General features: G+C 30.0%; 1 protein-coding gene across 1 annotated transcript; it reads right to left on the bottom strand.

Moving 5' to 3' along the window:
- Positions 1–225: 225 nt before the first annotated feature.
- Positions 226–6,316, bottom strand: LOC21406960 (histidine kinase CKI1). The gene is made up of 6 exons (XM_010105608.1): positions 6,071–6,316; positions 3,985–4,626; positions 3,014–3,389; positions 2,310–2,887; positions 930–2,084; positions 226–444 (listed from the first exon to the last, which is right to left on the bottom strand). The coding sequence occupies exons 1-6, from the start codon at positions 6,314–6,316 to the stop codon at positions 226–228; spliced, it is 3,216 nt and encodes a 1,071-aa protein (XP_010103910.1).
- Between the last annotated feature and the right edge of the window lie 13,949 nt (positions 6,317–20,265).

Below are 20,265 nucleotides of genomic sequence, written 5' to 3'. Positions count from 1 at the left end.
ATTTGTATAAACCAATAATGTATAGACATATTATATTATGTCATAAATGCCTAATAAAGTATGTAAATATGTAATCAGATCATAAAATATCCTTTTTCATTGTATCATATATAGCAGTTAGATACAAAATTATACGTCTGTACTGTCTATGCTAGACTTTATAATTAGAATGAAAATCAAATTTGGACTGTTACAGAAGTATATACTAATTATTATAAACAAAACTCATTCATCTTTACTATGGATGTATCTGATGGCTTCCATGAGATGCTCCGATCTCAAGGGTTTGCACAAGTAAACGTCCATTCCAGCCTCGATCGTCTTGTTGGCTTCCTCAGAACCTGGTGTATGAGCAGTTAATGCAATTATGGGTATATGAACACCATATAATTGCTCCACCTTTCTTATCTCCCTTGCTGCTTCATACCCACTCATGATTGGCATCTGCAAAAACATATATATGCATCACTTTATTTTTATGAGATATATCCTACGAGCGATAAGATCACATTAAAATCATATCGATCATATAATTAAAAAATCATGACAATTTAATATATAGCACGATATGTAAGAGAAAATATAAATCAAAGTCTCACACTGTTTAAATAAAACAAAAAACATTAACTTAAAGAAGATTGGGTCCCTCCGTTTAATATGTTAAACTTTTAAGATGAAAGTTCAAGTCTTTTGCAAATCTAATTTTCACATAATATCGGATCCTGAAATAAGCTCAAACAAGCGACATGATCCACTCAATACGAGATCAGTGACTCTAAATAGAGCAATTTATATCACGATAAACATCCTACTATGAAAATTGCATCTTGTATATTTCTTTTTATTTTTTATTTTTTTCAGACTCTATACCGAAAAATTAATGCAATTCAAATTCAACCGCTGTAAATGAGTTCAAGTATGATATTTACCTCACAATCCATCAATATATAATCATAAGGAAGACTCGTAGAGTCTCCATGTTTCCTTTTATTGGCCAGTCCATTGGAAACCAGTTCCAAAGCTTCTTTTCCATTTGCACATGTATCAACAGCTCCACCAAGCTTTGAGACATTATGCATGGCTAGCTTCAGCAACAACGAACTATCATCCGCGACCAAAATTCTCTTCCCTCGCAAGGGTTCATCATTGCTTGAACTTCCAAGTTCTTGTATTTCAGATATGTTGACCTTGTACTCGTTTTGATCATATATTGGTGACGAGATTGGTTGATTAGTAACTTTAGAGATTTTCCCAACTTGCGAAGATGCAGTACTGCTGCCTTCTCTATTTGGTAATGAACCCCCAAACTCTGGAAGAAGTTTCACCACTTCATACAAGCAGGAACCATGAAATGGCTTGTATTTGATGATATCGTCCGAATCGATGACTCGCCCTTCGAGGGAGGAGTTGAAGCTGATGCTGTGAGACACCAGATTCGCTAGCCAAACAACCCTACAACAAGCATTTTGAAGGCCGTTTCTGAATTCGTTCACAACTCCACATAATTCTGAAAATGGTCCGGCAGTTGCATCAATCACCATTAATACAAACCCTAGTGATCCACCTCTAAGATAATTGGTCTTTCTGAAAAGAGTAAGTACGTAGTCTGTTCCGTCCATGGCGGTGCTACTAAAAGGCTCACTATCCTTTGCTCCGATATTGCAAGAACTTTTGGTTGAGATAGATTTTGTCAAGCACTCATTTTGAGTACTCGAATCGGATTTATTGCTGGAATTGTTCCACTTGCGTTTTATTTTTCTGAGACTACGAGGAAGTTGTTCCCATCTCTCCACTACCAGTACTTTTATCCCAAGGCTTTCCATGAACTTCCTCGAAACCCTACGTCGTTCCATGTTTCGAATTAGCAATACAACGTAAGATCCTTCTACCTTAGGACTTGGGGTGAGAACACGCAATTGAGGAGTAGATATTAAGTCACCAGAACACAATTCAGCCTCGCTTTCTCTTGTTTCACTCAAAGACGCGTTCTCGCAAACACTAAGAAAAACATTGAACCTGAAGCAGGTACCCCTTTCGCCAATATCCTTCTCTACGACCGCAATTTCTCCATGCATCAAACGTACCTGCAAGTAGAAAATTTAATATCTAGATTGTATAAACCAGCCAAGCCAATATATACACACAAATGTGTCATACATGTCGTAATTTTTTTTTATTTTTTTTTATTTTTAACACGACTGAGAGACTGACTACAGAGTGATTAAGTGTGCATATTATTAAAAATGAAAATAAACTGAGACAAAAAATTATTCATATAACATCTCAAATATTGTAAACATATTACTTACCAAAGATTGAACAATGCCAAGCCCCAAGCCAGTGCCTCCTTGTCCGACAGCAATTTCATTGACTTGGACATAGTTTTCAAAAATCTCCTTGTGTTTCTCTTTAGGGATTCCTTTGCCCGTATCATCCACTTCAAATACAATCTCTATAGAGTTTGGATCATTCTTGGCCACATTCATGTCTTCAAGATCCTCATCATGTCCTCTTCTGTTCTTGTAAAACAAGCGCGACAAATCCCGCATTAAACCACTCTGGTTCGAAGCAATTATTGAACTCTTCGAACTTGGCTTTCTTACCCATGCCCGAACACTAACGTGCCCATCTGAAGTAAATTTAACAGCATTGCTTAGCAAGTTGCATAAGATTTGTCTAAGCTTTCCTCTATCACCTTTCACATGTGAAAACTTGGAAATGGAGCCATCACAAGGATTCAAAATTACATCAGTCCCTTTCTTTGCACCCGTAGGATGATAAAGATCAACTACATCTTCAAGAAGTTGGGCCACATCAAATTCCTCCTCTTCCAGCAGCATTTTACCCGCTTCGATTTTGCTTGTATCAAGAATGGAATTTAATAGACCTGATAAATTATAGTCTGATGATATTATTTTATGTATATTGATAAGAATATTGAAAAGCCATTGATATGTATGCTAAAATTTAGGAATATATAGAAAAACTAAGAGAATGGAATGAAGGGTTTTACCTAATAAGTCCTTCGTACATCCATCCATTTGTCTTAATTTCTCTTCCAAATCGGAACCTTTGGCAACTTCATCACAGCAAATCTCTATCAAACCAGTCATGCCAGCCAAAGAAGCGCGAATATCGTGGCTGGCGCTAGCGAAGGCAAGACTTTTGTTCATACTCTTTCTTTCAGCCTGCTCAGTTGACTCCATTTGCTTAATAAGGGCCGCGCGCAGATGCATCTCTCTTATGGCAGCTCTGTAAATTATGGAAACGAAGCTGAAAATGGAGACGGCCATAATGCCGATTATCGATATAAGGAGGATGAGTGTTGTTCTATTATGTTTATGCACAAAGCTGACTAATTCAGTTCTTGGCGTAGCTAATACATAAACCTGAAAACTCAAATAGAATAAAGTTAAAAGCAGATACAAAACTAATTATTGAGCATTTTTAACCAATTAGCTAGTAAAAATATATTCATGATCGCATTGTAAGTTTCCAAAATTTTAGACGATCCTATTTATACAGCTTCAACAATTAACTAGACTATTTATCTTTATATTACCTATTTCAGAACATGACATTAATCAAAAAAATTAATTTGCAAGTTCAATCATCTACTCGATTTAAATATTATATTAATACTTCAATCGTTATGCAGTAATTATAGCCAGTGGTTATAAAGTGATGAGAGAAAATTTTGAGATGAAGTAAATTTCAGCATTCATAAGTCCTACTAATTAATTTCAAACTACCATCCATTCAAAGTATTAAAGAAAAATATTTGATGAAATAAATGTTAATGCATGAGAATAAACTAATAACACTAACGTATTAAAATGCTTCAATTGTTTACAATAGTTAATTCTTCCAGCCAGATTGTAGCAGAAATCCGAATGCAGATTTTAACTTCACTAAAATTTGATTATAGATAACTAAATTAATAAAAAAAAAAAAAACAAACAAACAAATAGTGATCATGCGTACCGATTGCACTCCAAGCATGTCAAGTTGTGAACAGTGAAACATGTAATTCATTCCCTGAAAAGTCAAATGATTAGAAAATCTAGTTGATCTGTAGCAAGAAACAATTTGATCACCATGTGCTTTCATCAACTCAAAGGAAAGAAGTGAATCCCCAGCTAGTATTTTCCCATCCACGGTGGCTAAATATGATCTCCCGCCTTTAAGATCGAGGTCGGTATAAAACCCGGTCACTTCCTTAACCAAAAACCCTAGAGCAACGAGTCCATTATTGCCATTAACGCTTGCTGTGTTGATGAACAAAAGGTCTTGAGTATTGTTCCATCTTGTTCCAAGAAATGAATATCCATTTGTACTGTTTAAAGCTTTTCGAAACGAGCTTGCGTTGTTAAAGGCGATAGAGGGGCTGAATCCAACGACGTTTCCATGTAGTAGTTTTCCAGTGTTTCTGTCTACCAGTTGTGTATACCAATAGGCGTTTGGACTACTCGAATTATGAGTCATGTCAAAAGAAGAGTTAGAATATAAAGCAAAGGTTTGATCCCCGTCTGTATAGTAGGAGAAAACAATACCTTCGCGTCCAACATATGAAATTTGGGTCAAGTGTGGATTTATTGATAACGCTTGAAAGAAAATTGGGCCAACCTGAAAAGATAAAGCGAAGAATTAGGATAAAGAAATAGGAAAAAAAAAAAAAAAGAGAAAGAGGGAAATAGGTCAAGACTTGAGATGAATTAAAATTAATAGGTCAATAGTTTACATAAGTTAATAAACATGCTAAATTACTGTTTTCGTCCATAACTTGTATGGTTATGAACATAACTTGACAAGTTATTATCCATAACTTATTTGATTATGAACCCTAACTTGACAAGTTTGTCCATAAGTTATCTGGTTATGAACCATAACTTGATAAGTTTGTCCATAACTTGACAAGTTATGACCTATTAATTTCTATAACTAAAAATTGACCTATATACTTTCTTAAGCTTTTCATATTGGCCTATTTCCTACTATTTGCCAAAAAAAAAAAATGCCGATTAAATTATATTCTCTTTTTGTCGAAATCAAGTAACTAGTACTAAAAATGAGGAAATCTAAAGGTATGTTCTCTCACCGCCGGAGGTCTGAGATTTATATCTTCTCTTAAAGACGATAAGATTGATTTCTTCTATCATATTCTGTCCTTATATGTTAATTTAAGGAGCGTAGAATTTTAAGAAAATGATACAAAACAAAATGAATAAATGCATATATCAATTTGACGGACTAAAGAAAATTGATATTAATTCTAAAAAGTTTAAAGTAGTCAATTTTTTTTGTAGCCTACTATGTAATTACTATTAGTTTACCAATCTATCCTAAAAGCTTAAGCTGTTAAGATGTGAATCAACAATAGTTTTTATATTTTAACACTCCCCTTCACGTGTGGGTTGAACAATGGATAATCATGTAGGTAAATTAAGGGAGAAAGAGGGAAATAGGCCAAGACTTGAGATGAATTAAAATTAATAGGCCAACAATTTACATAAGTTAATAAATAGACCAAATTACTATTTTCGTCCATAACTTATCTGGTTATGAACCATAACTTGACAAGTTATTATCCATAATTGTCCATAACTTGTCTGGCTATGAACCATAAGTTGACAAGTTTGTCCATAACTTATCTGGTTATGAACCATAACTTGACAAGTTATGGCCTATTAATTTTTATAACTAAAAATTGGCCTATATACTTTCATAAGCTTTTCATATTGGCCTATTTTCTATTATTTCCCGTAAATTAATTAGAAAGCCCAACACGTGAATATTTAAGCCCGAGATATATTAAAGACCCAACACATGATGACAATTTCAATGAGGATAAAGAGTGCAATTAAGGAAGTTTGAACTTAGAACCTCATGCTCTAATATCATATTAGTTTACCAATCCATCCTAAAAGCTTAAGCTGTTAGGAGGTGGGCCAACAATAATTTTTAATTACACTATAGTAATGTTAAAAAGTTATTATTTATTGTAGTAATGATTAGAGATCAAAGAGATGGAGATGAAGTGTTAAAAAAAAAAAAAAAAAAAAAAACTAACATTGTTCTCAATCTCAGGAATTGAGAGTTTAGATCCATTGAGAGATGAAGCTAGAACTCTTGCTAAGTTCGTTGTTGACGAAGAGCTCATCAGGTTGAGAAGTTTTGTCGTCTTATCGATCTCCGACTGTAGTTGGGAATGGAAACTGTGAGAACTGACATTCACATGTCGTTCTACATGTTTGATCATGCCATACCAATATGATATCAGCAAACCCAGATGCAGAAGCAGTACAATTGCCTGCATTTTAACAATAATTGATAATTAATTATTAATAGCCTTCTACGTGATTTATCTAAGAAGATTTTGATTTCTTGAAATACTAGTGTACGGAACATATAAGATGATAATATACTAAAGGCAACGGGGTATAGCAGAAAGTTTAAATTACCAGAAATATGAAGAAGAAAAGGAGCTTCGACAATGTAAATGATCTTAGCATCATTTGATTCTTCAAGTTTATTAATGTGATTAACGAGTTAGTCAAGTAATTTCCTGTAAAACCACCAAAAATTTACATAAACTCACATGCTGTGACATATATACTTTTAACAATATTGACAAGAAATAGAGGAATATATATTATTAGGACTAGGGATAAACTATTATTTAGGACCTAAGAAAGCAAATTTTTTAAAATTATTAAATAGTGTCCATTATTGAAGAAGAAGAAGAGAAGGAGGAGGAAGAAAGAAAGAAAGAAAGAAAATGATGTAACTCTCATGTAAATATATTAATAATTCAAGAATATTGGTAACTTTACAATATTGTTAGTCAAATCAATAATTAAAGCTTCAATCAAGAAAGAAAAAGACCTATCAACTGGGGTTAAAAATAGAAAGGAAAATGGCAGTTAACGAATTGACCTCTATATTCATTGTATTAAAAATTTGGAAGGTTGCATTTCAATTATATATACCCCCTTAATATGTTCGATGGATTTTTGGATATTGCTCTTACTTTCTTTTTTCCTTCTTTTAAATTCTAATATATTTGAATGTAAAACTCAAAAACCAAAAAACTAAATTGAGCGTATAGTGATATTGCCCTCGACTCTGAAAAGGAATATTACCGGTAAGAAATTTATTCATAGTATTTAGAAAGCGACAACTCTAACTGCTATATATATAGATGGTGGCGATGCATCACAAATATTTGTGTGTTTAACATTTCTCTTTTGTACTATAGTTTCTATATTCATAATAAATGTAGCTTTTTTTATCTATAAATAACGATATAGGATAATTGATACATAACTAGTATGCATGGCAACTAAGTTCACATCCACTACAGACCCCATCTTTTATAAAACCCTCTACTCAAATATTATTGAAATTTAAAAAAAATATATACAAGATAATCCAGCCCTAGGGCGAAAAACAAAAAGAAACAACTTGAAAAAAAAAAAAAAAAACCATGTAGTTTCTAAATGAAACTAGAAGGGTTGTACATTATGGAAATAAAGGAATATTTTCAAGCCCTTCCTATTACTAATGAGGAGACCTATTATTAAGGTTGATCTTTAAGGAAAAGTCTAGGCTAATTCTTATCGTGTTAGATTTTTAACTTTGTCGCATATATCATAGTTTGGGAGTTTTCTTTCGTTAATTCCAGAAGATTCCAATCTAGGTGAGATGTTCTAGAGATCGTGAATACTATTTTCGTTCTATTCAGTGTCTTTTTTTTTTTTTTTTGGCTTCAATAGCTAATTACTAGGAAAAGAACAACAAAAATGTACTATAAACCAGCAATATAAAGAATAAACGAGCTAAAACACCATATATATTTAGTATTCAACCGCAGGGCATATCGAGTACGGAATGAAAGCACTGTAAACGAAATTAAAAAAAGAAAAGAAAAGAAACGAAACAAAACAGTGAATGAAACCAAACACAGTTCTGACGAAAAAAGAAGGAAAAAAAAAAAAAGAAAAAAGGAAGAAACACGATAAAGGAGACGCAAAGAAAACTATTAGGGCAGGATACAATGTTAACGGGCACACAAGTGGCAACGATCCGGGGAGAGCACGGCGCAGGGATAACACTACGGCGCGATGGAGGTTCGAGTGAGCGGCACTTGTCCGGCAACGGCTGAAGCCGCTGATCACATGAGAGCACGACACGGCGGCGTGAGGGAGGTGCAGTGGAGGTGGAGGGGTGGCAAAAAAATGGTTACGATGTTTTTTTTTTTGGAAGGAGTTTTGTGCAAGGGAGAGAGCACAAAGGAGGTGAATAAGCAAGAATGACCAACGAAAAAAATTTTGAGAGAGCGATGGAGAAGAAAAAGGGATTACAAATACCATAAATACATTGCTTCAATGAAATATATCCAATTAAAGTACTACAGATATGGTAATATTTCCCTACTGATTTCCTAAGATTAGTTAATTTACAATACAAATTTAGAACAAATGTCAACTTTCTCTATTATATATAATTTGTTCTTTTATAAATGGCTGGAATTTGGAAGCAGCAGTTTAGATTCCTGATTATCACCCTTCCAAAGTTTCCTTTTTTTTTTCTTTTAATTTAGATCTTAATAAACTTAATTTATCACTACTTCATCAAACTTTTATAAGTCCAAAAATTTTAATTTACCTCTTTGGACACGTCTAAATATGAACAAAATACTTGATCAGTTGTGAAATTAACATTTAGGGATTAATACACACGCTTTGCAGATTTTATAAGAGTGTTGTAGGAGTTAAATTGTTATCATTTGCTAAACTTGCCAATCCTTCTTTCTTGATAGTTTAATTAGGAAAGAAATAGGATTTTTAGCAATTCTTCTTTTAAAGGGAGACTGAAAATTTCATTAATCACTGATTAAATCATCGCATATAAAATAACTAATAAATAAAAGATGGCACGAATCGAGCTAGGAAACATCAACACAAAAAATAAGAATATAACTAGCTAACCTGTAGGCTGCACAATTCCTTTCTTCTAGTGTAGAAAAATAGAGCAACAACAAGCTTCAATAAAGGCATCTCTATTTTTTTTTTCTTTTTGATTATAATAATAAAGACATCTCTAATATCTTGCCTTATTAGAATATTTTGTGATTCTAATAAGCTTGATTAAGGCTTATGATATCACATTTAATGGACTAGCAAATTAGGCGAGTTAAGATGGGCACAAACGGTTTGTCTTCACTAAAACTTGGCGATAATTATTTGTTTTTCATATCTACTCTGAATTCTATATTTTTCAAAATTTGAAATTTTACTTTAGGATATTTTAAATTTAAACTCTAATATGCTTAATAAATAACAAAAAGAAAAGTCAATTACGTTAGATTTAATTACATAATTAAATTTTATTATATAATAGAAATTAATGATAGGATTTTTTTTTCTCTCTTTTGTTTTGTTTTTTTTGTTTTTACAAAGTTGCATGAATATATATATTTTTTGCTCATGTTGTTTAATAGTTTGTGTTATTTTTTTTATTTCTTTTGATGCTATTTTTTTGCCGTAACTTTTTTCTTTTGGCGGTTTTTTTTTTCGTTTTCTCATTTAAGTTTTGAGTTGTTTTGCTGTCTTTTTTTTTTTTCCTGAATTGTATATTTTTCCTTTTTCTTTATTTGCTTATGAAAAAAGGCTTCATGCCTAAAGGTTCAATCAAACATATCTGCTTATGAAAAAAGGCTTCATCCCTAAAGGTTCAATAAAAAATATACAGAAAGATAGAGAAATTATAATATTAAATTAACAAATTAAAATGAAAATGGTGGGTGTGAAAAAAAATGCTGAAGTGGTCAAGAATTAATAATTTATGAAAATAATTAGAGTAATTTTGGAATAATAGAGACATGTAAAAAATAAATTTAATTATTTCAAAATTATGTGGGGTGTGGAGAGTAAAAAGAGATGTGTAAATAAAACCACCCATTTTAAAAATCAATTTATTTAGCAAAATGGTAATATAGTAATTTTATAAATAAAAAGGTTAATTCTTTCACAAAGGTAGGGATACAAATGTAGTCTTTTTTCTTTTTACGTGCCAAATAATTTTGAGAAAACTTATTATCATTCCTTTTTTATAACTCCACATTAGGAGTCCTCCTTAGCAAACATATTATAAAATGGCGCGTTAAGGCGCGCACAAAATGTGATTTGAAAATGGCGCGTTAAGGCGCGCACAAAACGCGATTTGAAAATAAAGCTTAGTGCCCTTTACACTAAACTTACTAATCCCTATTTCACCAAAAACAAAACAATTTAAATCCTCATTTTCATCAATCTTCTTCATGAAAGAAGAAGGGAAAAAAAAAAAAAATCTTGTATCCTATCATTTTGCATTATTCAAATTTATCGTTTTTTATCTCTTACCTGCTTCATTATGGTTGTTATGAAAATGGTATATTATTCTCATGATATTATATAGTGCATTGAATAAGTCCATACATTCAAATATAGTCGTATTTGTATATAATACCAAACCGCAGTGTATGGAAGAGAATGATTCTTGTGAAAATAAAAAAGAAAAAAAAAACGATAAACATAACAGCCATGATCAAACTCCATGAATATAAAGCCAAAGATCACTTCTGTCATACAAAAACGCAAATTTTACTAATCTTTTTTTTATTCGTTAGATTTTGAATCGATATATAAATTAGTTTCTCTTACATTTAGCCGTGAATCCTTTTGCAATTCATTGTATTATACACATATTTGATCGAGAAAGAGATATATATGCACAAATAAGTCAAGAATAAAAAGGCAAAAAACCATGAAGAAGAAAACGGAGAGAGAAACTGACCCGGGATTTTCAAGGGAAGTTTGTAACCTTTTGATATCCGGTAAAACTTGCAGGTGCAATTTGTCCACCTTGATCCTGATATTACCAATAAATTTGTATTTGTCACAGAAGTTGGAGTTACTGTCGAGATGTTGAAGGCAAGATCTTCTTGTCTATGTCTAAGAGGAAAAAATATCTTTAAAGAATTTCTTTCAATAGTTCTTTCTTTTGGTTTCGTCAAAAGATTTTCTCATATGTATATATGTTATACACACACACACACACACACACACACACACACACACACACACACACATATATATATATATATATATATATATCCTTGTCTTTAGTTATATATAAGTGACCGATTCTGAGTGTTAAACATGGAAGGTTAAATGAAATTAGCACTTTCGTAAAAGATTTTTTCCATTCAAACAGTTTGTATAATTAAATTAATTTTCTTTTTTTTTTTTAAGCTTTCTTTCATCTACTGTGGTAGTTTTTAATTCTAAAATTAATCATATTGCACAAACTTGAGAATGAAAATACTAGTTTTATAGGTAACATGAAAAATAATAATAATAAAAAAAGTAGAATGACTGGGGATATAATTTCTCCAGAATACTATTAACTTTATTAAACAAATTAAGTTTAAAAAAAAGAAATTAACTTAGAATAGACTATTTTCTAGGGGCACCACGTAATAGGTTGCCATGCAGCATAATCTCAAATCATTAATTAGTCATTATTATCACCCTCCAAAAGAAAATCTCAAAAAAATTTCCAATATTTCTAATTATTGAAAAAAGAAAACCACTCTGACTATTGCACACATGGTTTTCAGGACGTAGTTTTACCAAAATCTTTTAGAAACTGGAAACTACGACGAAGCTACCTTTGGTATCTGCTAAATCAAAGTATTGAATATATATATATATATATATATATATAGACATATCAGTATGCGTGTAATAATACTAATTAATAATAAAGAAAAAGAAGGAGGAGGAGGAGGAAAAACAAAAAGAATGAAAAGCCGAAAAGAAATTTACGGATATTGGATTAAAAAAAATGGATTTGATTGAATTTTTTTTATTGGAATTTTGTAAATATAAGACTCGAGTAATCTCTTCTCTCTCTCTCTCTCTCTCTCTCTCTCTCTCTCTTATTTCTTTCTCTCTCTTTCTTTCTGTGCTGTTTCTGTTCTGGTAACCTCAGAGTCTAAGAGGAAAAAATCTCTTTATAGAATTTCTTTCAATAGTTCTTTCTTTTGGTTTCGTCATAAGATTTTCTCATATGTATATATTTTATACACACACACACACATATATATATATATATCCTTGTCTTTAGTTATATATAAGTGACAGATTCTAAGTGTTAAAAATGGAAGGTTAAATGAAATTAGCACTTTCGTAAAAGATTTTTTCCATTCAAACAGTTTGTATAGTTAAATTAATTTTTTTTTTAAGTTTTCTTTCATATATATATATATGTATATATATCTAAACCAAAAAAAAAAAAAGGACTCACTCTCTTTCTCTTCTTTATCTCTCTTAACCCATATTATAATTTATAACACTACATAATTTCTACATTATTATCTTATATTCTTGTTTTCTCTTTCCTTATGAGGAGATCGTGTTTCCAGATTTTGAGGAACTATAGTGCTTTAATTACTATGTTAAATATTTGTTGATTTTTTCCATTAAATATTTGGACGAATTTCTGGGGTCCAAATCCAACGTTTTCCATTTCTACGTGGACAAATCTCTTGAGGAAATTCAGACAAACTTGCATGATTGTGAACATTACACAAAGAAAAATGAACAAACTAGCAATCATTATATTAATTATAAACCAACGACGTAGAGTACTTGCTTTCAAAAACAATGCAAAAATTTCAGAAGATGCTCTTGATTTTTTTGAAACAAAATGCAAAAATGCTTACACCAAAAGTTTTTGATAGAATTGTATTTAAAAAACTTCCAAATATGAACCAGATCAAATATATATATATATATATATATATATATTCATTTATATACTCGATTATTTTTAAACATATGACGCATGGTCCGTGGGGTGAATCCAACTAATGCTTGTATCGAATTGCAATACATGTTAATTGAGATAAATGATAATGATATAATGAATGTTTATAATATTAAAAACTTTATTAGCAAGATCGATTTCTCTAGATCTAGAAGCAATGTGGAGAATCTATAGCTCTTTTTTAAATGAAAATTGCCTTCTGTTCTCACATTACAATTACATCTTGAATATATAAACAACTTATTACATTTACAAAATTAGACGTGAACTTGTATAAACAACTGAATACTTTGAACTAATTATGAAAAGGTATGAACTTCAATATATATAAGCAATTTCCTTCACATTCTGTTTAGAACAAAAATTAAAAAGAAAAAATCAGTTACTGTTATTGGAAGAATTATTACAACTAATTCAGTATATAGAAGGAGAAAGATATATTACTTAAGATTGTTGTTAAATCATATCAAAGATGCTATTTCTTTTCAACTTTAGAACTGTAAATGGTGTGTTAATTTCATCATTTCGCAAATATAATATTGAAGGTGCAACTTCATTTTAAGAGTACTTAAGAACTATAAATATGTGTTTTAACTTCATCATCTCACGATCATTTACGCATTAATTATTAAAAGAAGATAACTACTTAAATTTATGCTTGGAAAAAGCTTCTTTTGTTGACCAAATGACTCAAAAACATTATGGAAAAATTTTGAAAAGAAAAAAACAATGTTTGAAGATTACTTACAAGTAAATTTAACTCCATTTGAGAAAGAAATAAATTAGTGTTCCAACGCGTAAGTTATATATTGGCTAGTATCAATGGGAAAAGATATAAATGATTATCACTTTTTTTTTTTTTTTCTAAAGAAACATTATTATAACTTAGTTTGATCAGCTAGCACATTGCTAGTTTGTCTAAAGATAAAATATTTATGATCAAGAAAAGAATTGACAGTGATTTTCTTACAATATAGATGCTTTTGACACTAAATAGAAAACAAAAATATGCATATAATATGATATTGGAGAAAGATTAATTCACAAATGAACCCGTTTCCTTTTTATTTTTTATTTTTATCGATGGTCCCAGGGAAACATAAAAATCACGTTATAATTTATATCGTGTTATACTAAAAACCGTTAGATTCTTTAATAATAATTAAAAAAAAAACTGTTAGATTTCAAAAATTAAATGTTTAGCGACAACTTCTTCAGTTGTTGCATGTAGTTATTTTACTTGTTGATCGAACAGTTCATTCGATATTCAAACTCCCACAACAAATAGAAACCAATATATAACTTGTAATATCAGCAAACAATATTCAAGCTTAGGATAGCTAGCTATATCTGTTAGAAATTTGGAGGGAAATGAGACTTAAAACACGTAAAAAATACACTTTTTTTAAAAGTGTAATTTGCCCTCTCTCGTTAGAGATTGCTTCAGGTTCTCGGTAAATCGCTTGCAGGATATGACAAGCCTTCAAGTTGTTAATCACAAGTAAAATGACAACAACACTAAGAACACAAGAACTCTTAGAATTTCTGAAAATTTTGAACAAGAAGAGAGAAGAATTATAGATATATTTTTTTTCATTATTTATCAGCAATTCTTATTCTTTTTATAATTTTTTATCAGACCAATACGTACAGACACAACCAAACTTGAAAAGACACATTTTCCAATTGAATTGGTGTCAATTCAAGTGTCAAAAAACGTGTTTGATCGTTACAGCGTTGCGGCGCCAGTTTCGGGCGCTGCAGCGCCAGTTTTTGAAAAACTAGAAACTGTCTGCACAAGCCCAAGTGCCGTGGCGCCCAAACTCATCGCCAAAGCGCCATCCTTGCTGAAAATTATGTCCATTCCAGCGCCGCGGCGTCCAAACTCGACACCAAAACGTCATACTTATTGGAAATTATGTCCACTTTTAGATGTGATAAAACTTAACAAATTCTTATATATTATATTTAAACAATCCCAACAATTTCAAGTAGCAAAAATTATAATATACGATTAGGCTTCAATGATAAACAAACTTGTAATAGAGGCCCTTGGATATCATGTTACAAGACATAATGAATGCAAATACAGCTATATTAATACCAACATATATAACTTACAAATTTTTCGTTTTCATCAACTCTTCTCCATCTTCTTCACCATCTCCACCGCTCTGATGAACAGAGCCAATCTGGGTTTTTTCTTCATCCGGGCCATATGTAATGAACAGCCATGAACATTTTAATAAGAAAAGTTGACAAATCAACATTGAAAAGCTGAAAATATTTTTTATTTTAGAAATTTTCTTATTGTTTAGCAGATTTGTAGTAGGAATGATATTCTTTCCATACTTGTAAATATCATGGTGTATATATCTTGTACTCTATTCTGTCAATGAATTAAGAAAAAAAACCATTCGTACAATTTCTTTACTCTTTAGACTGATATACATTTTGAGTTAAATCTGAAGCGCAATCACACAAGAATTTTGACCTTCCTATAGCGATTTAGTCCTAGTTGTAGTTTTTTCTATTTTTTTTTTAAATTTATTTTCCTCTAGTTCAAGACTTCTGCGCAGCCATTGACAGAAAAAAAAAAAAAAAAAAAAAACCATGAAAAATTATTTCAATTACCTTTTTTACAACCTCTTTCTATAAATAGCTGATTTTTTTATTTTATAAAAATGATAGTTTTATTTAGAGGAGTCAATCAGTTATTGATCACAATTAATCAGTGATTGACCTATGCCCAATGACTGATTAATCGATTCATTATTAATTTATCAATAGTTTATCATTAATAAACTTGTAATTTGTTGATTGAAATTGGTTAATTATTAACTGATATTGATTAATAATGAAGTATTATCAAATTAATCAGTTATAAATTAAACAAAATCATTGATAGATCGTTAAATCAATCAGTGATCAAGTCAATCAATTATAGATGCTAATTCAATTAGTGATTGACTACTAAATAAATAAAAATGATATTTTTTGTAATTTTATAAAATTTCGCCAATTTGTGAAAAAAAATCTTTTAAAAATGATCATTTGTGTTGAAAATCTAAAAACCATTAGCAATTTTTTATGAATATTAATATTTTTAGTGGCTCAATAATATTAAATGTGTTATGATAAAATTAGATTTTAAACTCAAATTACATTTTAAAATGGAAGATTACTGAAATACTCCTACATTATGTACCAGATATCATTTTTTTTAATAAAATTCTAATGAAAAGCGTATTTTTGTTAATCTATTTTTTCAGGAAGAACGGCTATTACATTTTAAAAATTAGAAGGTAAAGCACTACACGGATTATAATTCAAGAAGAATTTTTATAATTAATTCTTATTTTTATTACCTTTTTATTCAAATCTAAATCCCTCAATCTCCCTTTAAGAAAGTTGATTGAGGTGTTTAATTTTAAAGGAAAGGCAATGTCACATGCTTTTGCACGTGCCCCTCTCTACTAGTAAAAATGTTGAATAGTGAGAATATACGAAGCTTGAATTATTGTCAATATTGAGTATCGGAAGCTAGAGGGCAAAATAAGATGGACAGAATAAGGAGTCAATTTTAGGAACTTTCTCTTGAACTTCAATTGTATTTTTCTAAGAAAATTGTTTAGTGACACCACCGGTTCTAAACACTATTACTAATAGAAAATAAACTCCACTTATAAATTTCACATTACGAAACTCATTTTTTATTAATTGGCACCATAGGGGCGTTTAAAACTCGTTCTAAAATTATTTTATTTTTTATATGAAAATGAAAATGAAAATATTTTCAATCTAAGACAGAAATCATTTTTGAAAATGTGTTTGGTAGTTTTATCAAGAGATTATTTTCAATGTAAAAAAAAACCCCATTAATATCTCTCTTTCTCTCTCTACTCGAGAGAGGAGAAAACGAAAATAAAAAATAAAAAACGACTAAAAATCATTTTTCATTTCTTTCATTTTACACTAAACTAAAAAATCGTTTTCATTTTTATTTTTTGTCTTTATTGCGTCAAATGCTGTTTTATAAATATTTTTATTTTTTCTTTCTCAAAAAACATGAAAAATAAAAACGGAATCAATTATAAACATAACCCATGGTTTGAGAGACTGTTTGAGAGGCCAAAAAATCACTTGTCAAAATCCCATTTGTACTCTTGACTTTCTTTAAAGTGGGGCCAAAAAATTACCTAACTAAAAGGAGAAAATTTTAAAAAAAGTCCCCAAGAAAATAGACCAATAATAGGTTACCAAAATGGTTTAGGTTGACGAAACTGTCCGCAAGGAAGTAAAAGCGGAGTGGATATAAGAACGAAAAAGTTTTGGATTTACTGTCCGTATGAATTGGAGAAAACTGAAAACATAATCGTATAAATTTATCTTAATTAGCATTGAACTTTTAAATCGGGAGAAAATATTGTAAACATTCTCCTCTTTTTTATTTAATATTAGAAAATTTTTCTAGTGTTCTCTCTTTTTAAAAACATCAGTATTCTCTGTTTATCAACCGTTAAATATATATTTCTTTTTCAATCTGTTTTGACTTTTAATCAAATTTAATATAAATCTAACGGCTGATAAGCAGTGAACATTAGTGTTCTTAAAAAAGAGAACACCAAAAAAAGTCTCTTAATATTAATATAGAGAAAGTCTCGAATAGGTCATTAGCATTGCACCGAGATGACTATTTATTAGTTTTTAATTAAATGTAATTTTCTTTTTAAAAAAAGAATGTAGGTTTCGTTAATGGTCAACTACTAAAAATTGCGTCTTAACTCTAATTTTTTTATCTATCACTAGTTTGTAACGTGTTCTGCACATATGGTCGTGTTAAAAATACTTAAAAAATTTATTATTTACTAAATAATAAGAAATTCAGTTGTTCAGCCATCTAAGGATTTTTGAATTTATTTTAAAAAGAAATATATGTAAAAATAACAATTGACAAAAAAAAAAAAACAGAGACAAATTTGACGAAAAATTTTTAACAACTAAAAATAAAATAGGAATACATGTGAAAAAATTACTCTTATAAGAAAAAATGAGAAACAATATATTTTTTAAAAAACATACAAAAAAAATAAAATATAAAAAGATTCACAAAAAATAAAGATAAAAAAGTAAAACAAAAAAAAAATACATAAATAGAAGGACTGCCTGACAGTCTCATAAAAAAAGAGTTTAATTCTTTTATTTATTATTAGATCTGCATTAGATCATTTGCATTTAATTCCTAATTGTTTGCAACATTCTCTTTCAACTAATTATCATTTATTGTCGAGTAGAAATTTCTTACTGTTGATGGAATCCAACATCAACAAACCTATAATTTGCTTCATTTACATGTTTCTGTTTTCTTTTCTTTTTTTTTATTGAAATCTTATGTATTTAAATTCGCCTCATTTAAATATATTTTTTCTATTGTGCCCTTAATATAGAAGTAGAAGCATCAATGAATTTTGATCAAAATAGTTCGTTTTGATTGGAACCCCCTTTTATTTTTTGTCCATTTTTAAACTATACATCTCCACTTATGGTTCCGTTCACTTCACCGATTTGAGTTTAGAATTTGAGTTTTATTACAATAAAAAGTTCTCAGAAGCAGTCACATCTAACTTTTTAATTACAGTAAAAAGCTCTCATATAAAATCACATCTCAACTTAAATTATAAACTCAAATCAATAAAGTGAACGAGACTCCAATTTTGTTTTAAACGTGAAAATATTTCGATTTCAACCACAATTTTAAATGCATCCCGTCAAAATATTTTTTCTATAACGTGGCGCTATTGAAATGCATGTCGGCACCTCTGTGTTTCGATCACGCACATTTTGATTGAAACATACATTTTGTTTGTCCTTCTTTTTGTTTTATTCATATATTCCTCTAAAGTCAATTATGTTTTTTTTTTCCCCCTAATTGCCCCAATATGTTTTTTTTTTCCTGATTGCCCCGCTTGAATAAGTTCTCTCAAATATGTTTAAGACATATTTTTCCTAAAACATTCTCAAGTAATATTTTCTTATAAATAATTGTACTCTAATTTGTACATGTTACAATAATATTTTTTTTAAAATGTCCCTACATAAACATTTTTTCACGTAGTTATTTAAACCAATTTATTGTATTGGATTAGGCTGGGAGATTTACTTATCGCAAATAAAACATTTACATATTAAATTGTTATTTATTTCAAATAGTTTTAGGGTCATTTAAGCCCGTTTATTTTACCGACTCGAGTTTAGAATTCAAGTTTTACTACAGTGAAAAGCTCTAAAAAACAGTCACAACAAACTTTTTTCCTATAAAAAAAAGCTCGCACATAAAGTCGAATTAAAAACTTGAATCAGCGAACTAAATGGGCCCTTAGTTCGTTGATTCGAGTTTTTAATTCAAGTTGAAATGTGACTTTATGCGAGAGCTTTTTACTGTAAAAAAAAAAGTTAGATGTGACTATTTTTAAAAACTTTTTACTGTAGTAAAACTCAAATTCTAAATTTGAATCGGTGAAATAAACGGGACATTTATAACTTAAGTTAAAAAAAAATTTTGAGTTATGGTACAAATGAACAAGCCTTAATGATGCAAGTTTATACTTTTTGCTAGACTAAGGGCTTGTTCTTTTGAGTGAAAAACTCAAAAAAAAGTAACTCGAGTTACAACTTTATTCGAGTTCATGTTCTTTTAATTTTTAACTCGAGTTCAAACTCGAGTTTAGGACTAAAACTTGAGTTCAAGTTTCCCCTTCAACCCGAGTTCAGAAACTCGAACTCAAATTAATGAACAATATTTTTTATATTCTTAAAAATGCTATAACTTTTTCGTTTTAATTCTGATTCAGATGATTTTTTTTCTATGCGTTGACAACGAAAGACGAATAAAACCCGACCCATACACCGTATTAAAATTGTTCATCAGCATTGAGTTTTTATTAAAATACTATCTAAATACAAATTCAAGTTTTGACTCACTCAAACAAACTCAAAAAGATTTTTATCTCAAACCATAACTTAAATGTACACAACCAAACACAAACACAAGTTACAAGTTTAACTCAAATTATAACTCAAATTTAACTCAATAATTATACTCAAGTTATACTCTAAAAGAACAAGCCCTAAATTACTTGAACTATAAATGATAACTTGATAATAATGTCATATTTTCTCATGGCTACTTTGACTTAAGGGAAGCTGCCCCCATGTGGTAGCTAGTTTTACAGACTCATTTTAATAAATCTGAGATACTTCACAGGGAAAAAAAAAAAAAAAAAAAAAAACTTAACAATGTGATGGTATCATTTTAACATAGACATATATATCTCTATATATAAAAAGAGGCGATAGGCAAGGAGGATGCGTTTGACCTCCTTGCTTCTTCTT

This window comes from Morus notabilis, unplaced genomic scaffold (genome assembly GCF_000414095.1).
Source record: "Morus notabilis unplaced genomic scaffold, ASM41409v2 Scaffold165, whole genome shotgun sequence".
NCBI classification, from domain to species: domain Eukaryota; kingdom Viridiplantae; phylum Streptophyta; class Magnoliopsida; order Rosales; family Moraceae; genus Morus; species Morus notabilis.
The sequence above is the reverse complement of the archived record's forward strand: the minus strand, read 5'-3'. Positions and strand labels throughout refer to the sequence as shown.

Coding starts and splice junctions, on each gene's coding strand:
- LOC21406960 (XM_010105608.1), bottom strand. CDS start 6,316: ATGCAGGCAATTGTACTGCTTCTGCATCTGGGTTTGCTGATATCATAT. Junction 2,085..2,309: donor TTGGCATTGTTCAATCTTTG/GTAAGTAATATG, acceptor TTCTACTTGCAG/GTACGTTTGATGCATGGAGA. Junction 445..929: donor ATATATTGATGGATTGTGAG/GTAAATATCATA, acceptor ATGTTTTTGCAG/ATGCCAATCATGAGTGGGTA.